Here is a 5189-nt window from a genome sequence, read left to right as displayed (position 1 = left end):
TCCATTATGCCTAGCAGGACTAGCTACTATGGCAACCCCACTGATGCCCCATGGTGTATGTAGACCCTAGTATAAGCATATGCTCTCACACATACACAAATCTTAACACAACCCCACACACATGAGCATCCATTTATACAAAGATCTTCATATTGAGTTGTTATCAGCACTCCTGAATTGAAGGGTAGAATCAGGCATGACAAAGGCTCGCACTAAAGGAGAAGGGTTGTCAAAAAATATTCCACATTCTCTTCATCCAAGCTACGAGTGCTTGTGAAGATGAGAATCAAGAACGACCATTCCTACAAAAAAGAAAGTTGAGAAAAGATAGCTGGTAGGGCAATGCACTGTTATAATCCCCACAAGTATATGTTCCAGCTTCAATCTGGCCCCTGGGGTTTCTTGGCAGACTTCAGAAAATAAATGTCTTAGCAGGCAATTCGATGACGACAAGAGGATTGCCCATTCATGAACAGGTCCTCAACATTGTCAATCGGTGCATTTTGAGTGTCCTAGCAAGCCAATAACAGAAGCTATAGCATTATTCCAAGAGGAAACTACATCAGGACATATACCCTGCCCCTCCTTCTGCGCAGCAATCTCTTCATCAGAGCATGAATTTGCTCCTTAGGATGTGCAATCTAACAGAATACATGTGCTTGAGCGCTGCTCCACTGCACTACTTTTCCACAAGCCACCCCTTTGTGACGTTCCTAAATAAACCCAGTTGCAGCATAAATATTGGATAAAAGCACAGAAGCAGCTGTGTCTTGCGGTTCCAGTGCTAAAACATATTCAGCTGCATGTTTTGCTAGCTCCAAATTGCCATGAATTCTACACCCACCAAGCAAGGCCTTCCACACCATTGCACTAGATACAGGTTCCATCTGCTTTATGTACTCCTCTGCCTCCTTCAGATGCCCAGCACGTGAAAGAAGGTCGACAATGCAGACATAATGCTCCTCAGTTGGTGCAATACCATAATCCACAGTCATTAAATTAAAAAAATAACAGCCTTCATCCACTAAACCTGCATGACTGCATGCAGAAAGAACAGCAACAAAGGTAACGTGATCAACCCTCACTCCCTCCGATTTCATTTTTTCAAAGAAATTAAGGGCTTCCATACCACAACCATGCTGGGCATACCCTGCAAGTGCCACATTCCATGAGATAACCGTCTGTTTGGGCATGTCATGGAACACCCTAACAGCATTTTTCACACTACCACATTTTGCATACATGTCAATAATAGTGTTCCACACAGGCACATCTGGCTCATGTCCGCTCCCTATTATGCGGGCATGAATTTGCTTGCCAAGCTCCAGTGCTCCCAGAGCAGCAGATGCCTGAAACATGCTAAGAAAGGTGACACCATCTGGTTGCACAGCTTCTTGCTGCATGTGCTGAAAAAGCTTTAAAGCTTCTTCCACGTTCCCAAAGATAACATGTCCTGCAATCACAACATTCCAGGAGACAACATCTCGTTCCACCATTTGATTGAAAACTTCAAACGCATCTTCTGCACTTCCACATTTGATATACATGTCCACCAGAGTGTTATTAACAAAAACATTTTGTTCAATTTCACTTTCAAGAATCTGGAAATGGACCTGCTTGCCCTGTTCTATGGCTTTTAAACTGGCACATGCTTTTAGGACACCAACAAAGGTGATTTCATTAGGTGTCACACCCATCTTTTCCATCTCTATGAAAAGTTTCATCACATCCTCAGCATGGGCATGCATGATATACACTGAAATCATCCCATTCCATAGGACCACATCTTGTGCAGGCATATCATCAAACACAGACCGTGCATTTTGTATGCTACCACATCTGGCATACATGTCTATAAGAGAACTGCGTAATACAATATCTGACCTGTATCCACTTTGCGTGATAAGGGCTTGGATCCGCTTGCCATGTTCTAGAGCTGACACACTGCAACACGCTTTGAGAATGATAGAGAAGGTTACCTGGTTAGGGTTAATACCATCCCGTTCCATCTGCCAAAATAGTTGGAGTGCTTCATTGTTGTATTGACGCTGGACATATCCTGCAATCATCGATGTCCATGAAACCACATTCCGTTCGGGAAGTCTGTCAAACACTTTGCGTGCATGCTCTGGACTTCCACACTTGGAATACATATCAACGAGGGCACTCCCTACAAATAAACTTTGCTCCAATCCACTTCCAATAATGACATTGTGAATTTGCTTGGCATTTTCTAGGCATCCTAGGCTGGCACAAGCCCTAACAATGCCTAGAAATGTGATGCGATTTGGCCTTATGCCTTCCCATATCATGCACCAAAATATTTTGAGAGCCTCCTCACTGTGTCCAGCCTTGGCAAAGCATGAAATTATCATATTCCATGAGACAACGCTCCGTTTACCCATTTTGGCAAACACCTCACGTGCACTGTCCATGCTTCCACAGCTTGCATACATATCAATGAGGCTATTTCCCACAAATACATCAGAGTCATACCCAATTTTGATGATGTAGTCATGAATCTGGCTGCCAAGTGTTAAGATTCCAATGCCAGCACATGCTTTTAGGATGCTCAAAAATATACCCCGGTCTGGCTTTAACCCTTCCTGCAACATTTGCAAGAAGTAGTCAAAGACTGCTTGTGCATTCTTTAGGTTCGCAAATCCTGCAATAATCAGACTCCATGAGGCTGTATCACGGTTGGCCATTTGACAAAAAATGACGCATGCTTCCTCCATGCTTGCACAATTCGTGTACATGGTCAGAAGGTGGTTATCCAGGATAGTGCTAAACGCAAGTCCACTCTTTAAAATGTGAACGTGAACCTGCTTCCCTTCTGCAAGATACCTCATGTCTCTGCATCCCTGCAGAATAAGCAAATACGTATTGATATTAGGCTGAACATCTAGTTGATCTTTCTGGTCTAGAACGCTAAGGGCTTCCTTCAGGCGTCCCTCTTTACAGAGTCTTTCTACATTGCGTTGAAGGTCATTAGAGTAACTGCCTTGCTGCACTGACAATGATTTAAAAGCAATGGATAGTGTGGAAGTACTGATACGGGCGACAGCAAGCCAATGCCCAAGAATCAACAGCAGTTGGTTGAACCCACGGCGCCGTCCAAAAGGCATAGGACCAGCTTAGAAACTTGAAAATTTTGAAGTCATGCTTGAAAAGGGGCATTCGCATGATTCACATTTATGCAAGATTTTTGTCAATGCTGGGTTCCTCGATCTCTGCATCAAAGACACACCCAGACCATTAAGCATCCTTCTTTAAGAGAATTCTAGTTCAATAATTCGAAATTTCGAATTATGTGTTTCAGTTATCAGTACAATGATGTGCCATCTGTGTTGCAGAATCGAGTCCGTTATTGAAAAGCAAGCGTATGCGCTCGTGAGAAGCGCACAACCGACCAACTTGCCCGACTCTAAATTTGCACTAGCAGGAATTCAGTTAAGCTGCATGTCATTAGTAATGCAATTCGCTGAGTCCCTTGGTCACAATTCTTTTAGGTACTACAAGGTTCATGCGTGATTGAGGTCCTCACCTCAAGCGACCTGCTGCAAAGGAATTTTGAAGAGCCCATATGCGTTTCTCATCCTGTAGTCCAACAATGTCCAAAGGCCTGCCCCAGCTTCAAGACTCCAGTTGAATCTACCTTAAATACCTTCTAGTCAGCCATTTACAGCGCTTATTTGTTATCCATCACTGTCCACAGAGGCCATTTCTCTCCTTTGGCTTCTTTCGCTCTCTTTCTTCCCTTGTTGCTGCTGGTCCTTTTCATCTTCCTTCTCTTCTTCTTCAGGAATTTGTCGTGGGCAACTTTGAGGATTATCGGCATCTCCCAGAATTGATCATAAACGAGGAGGTTGATTCCTTTGAGACGGGGCACGAGCTATCGCTTGCATTGCTTAAATGGATTTCCGTGCTGGACTTCTGATTTACAACACACTTGTTTCTTCTCCTTCACTTGCATTTGCGACTCCTTAATTCTAGTCTTGCACATGGCATGTAAGTGGACCCTTAAATCTAATCTTCCACTTGGCATGTAAGTGGACCGAGACCTCGGAACCTGAACTGCATGAGGATCGTCTCTTGAAATATATGTCCAAAAGGTTGTCTTTTGTTGTCTTTGCTAAAGGAAGGAGAATAGCCTAGTAAATTGTCAGATTTCTATACTAGCTCTATGCATCCACTTCTCCAATGCGTGCAATCGCTGCTCAAAGAGAGAGCTCTTCCATGATTAGCTATTTAGCTTGATTATTGAGTCTAAATTCCCTTCCTACTATGGTCCATTCTTGCCATGTTAAAGCATATCTATCCCAAAGGTCTCCCTAGTAGCCTATGCCTTTTTAAGAGAGTTTGGACAAGGATCAACTAATGTGTGTGTGTGTGCGCGCGCGTGCGTGCGTGTCTCTCTCTCTCTCTCTCTCTCTCTCTCTCTCATTGTTGTGAGGTAAAATGATGTTTTTGTACGATGGTAGAAGAGTAAACTTAGCTAGTCACTTCTATCCATCTCCACAAGAGAAGGTGAGTGAATCTCAAATTCCAAGTATCCATGAAGATGCACTCCTAGTAAAAATCTCCATCAAACTCAAGTTCTAACAATGTTGTAGTGTTTTACTAGGGCAAGTTCCATCTGAAGAGTATATTAGCAATGGTGTTCTACCTCTCCATTGAAATAAAATCTCTACTCCATAGGGAGAGTCTCTCCATGATAAGCTATTTGGCTTGATTAATGAGTCTAAATTCCCTTCTTATTATGGTTTTTTCCTTCCACTTTAAAGCCTTTCTATCCCAAAGGCCTCCCAAACAACTTATTCCTGTTTTGAAGAGAGTGTGGGCAAGGATCAATAGAACTCCTTGAAATGGCCATCTCTCTCTCTCTCTCTCTCTCTCTCTCTCTCTCTCTCTCTCTCCATCCATCTATCTATCTATCTATCTATCTATCTATCTATCTATCTAGTTACCTATCTATCTACCTAGCTACCTATCTATCTATTTAGCTAGCCACCTATCTATCCATCCATCCATCCATCTCTCTCTCTCTCTCTCTCTCTCTCTCTCTCTCTCTCTTGTTCTCTCTCTCTCTATCTATCTATCTATCTATCTATATATGTATGTATGTATGTATGTATGTATGTATATCTCTCTCTCTCTCTCTCTCTCTCTCTCTCTCTCTCTCTCTC

General features: G+C 42.9%; 1 protein-coding gene across 1 annotated transcript; it reads right to left on the bottom strand.

The window, feature by feature from the left end:
- Positions 1 to 398: 398 nt before the first annotated feature.
- On the bottom strand, positions 399 to 4116 carry LOC147886178 (pentatricopeptide repeat-containing protein At4g13650-like). Its single transcript, XM_087395022.1, has 2 exons — positions 3548 to 4116; positions 399 to 3233 (listed from the first exon to the last, which is right to left on the bottom strand). Exon 2 carries the CDS (start codon positions 3126 to 3128, stop codon positions 714 to 716), a length of 2415 nt encoding a protein of 804 aa, XP_087251148.1. The 5' UTR covers positions 3129 to 3233; positions 3548 to 4116; the 3' UTR covers positions 399 to 713.
- Positions 4117 to 5189: the final 1073 nt, after the last annotated feature.

This window comes from Dipteris shenzhenensis, chromosome 24, assembly GCF_047967505.1.
Source record: "Dipteris shenzhenensis isolate YYH24624 ecotype China chromosome 24, Dip_SZ_1.0, whole genome shotgun sequence".
NCBI classification, from domain to species: domain Eukaryota; kingdom Viridiplantae; phylum Streptophyta; class Polypodiopsida; order Gleicheniales; family Dipteridaceae; genus Dipteris; species Dipteris shenzhenensis.
Note: the sequence above shows the minus strand (reverse complement) of the source record. Positions and strands in the feature narration are given on the sequence as shown.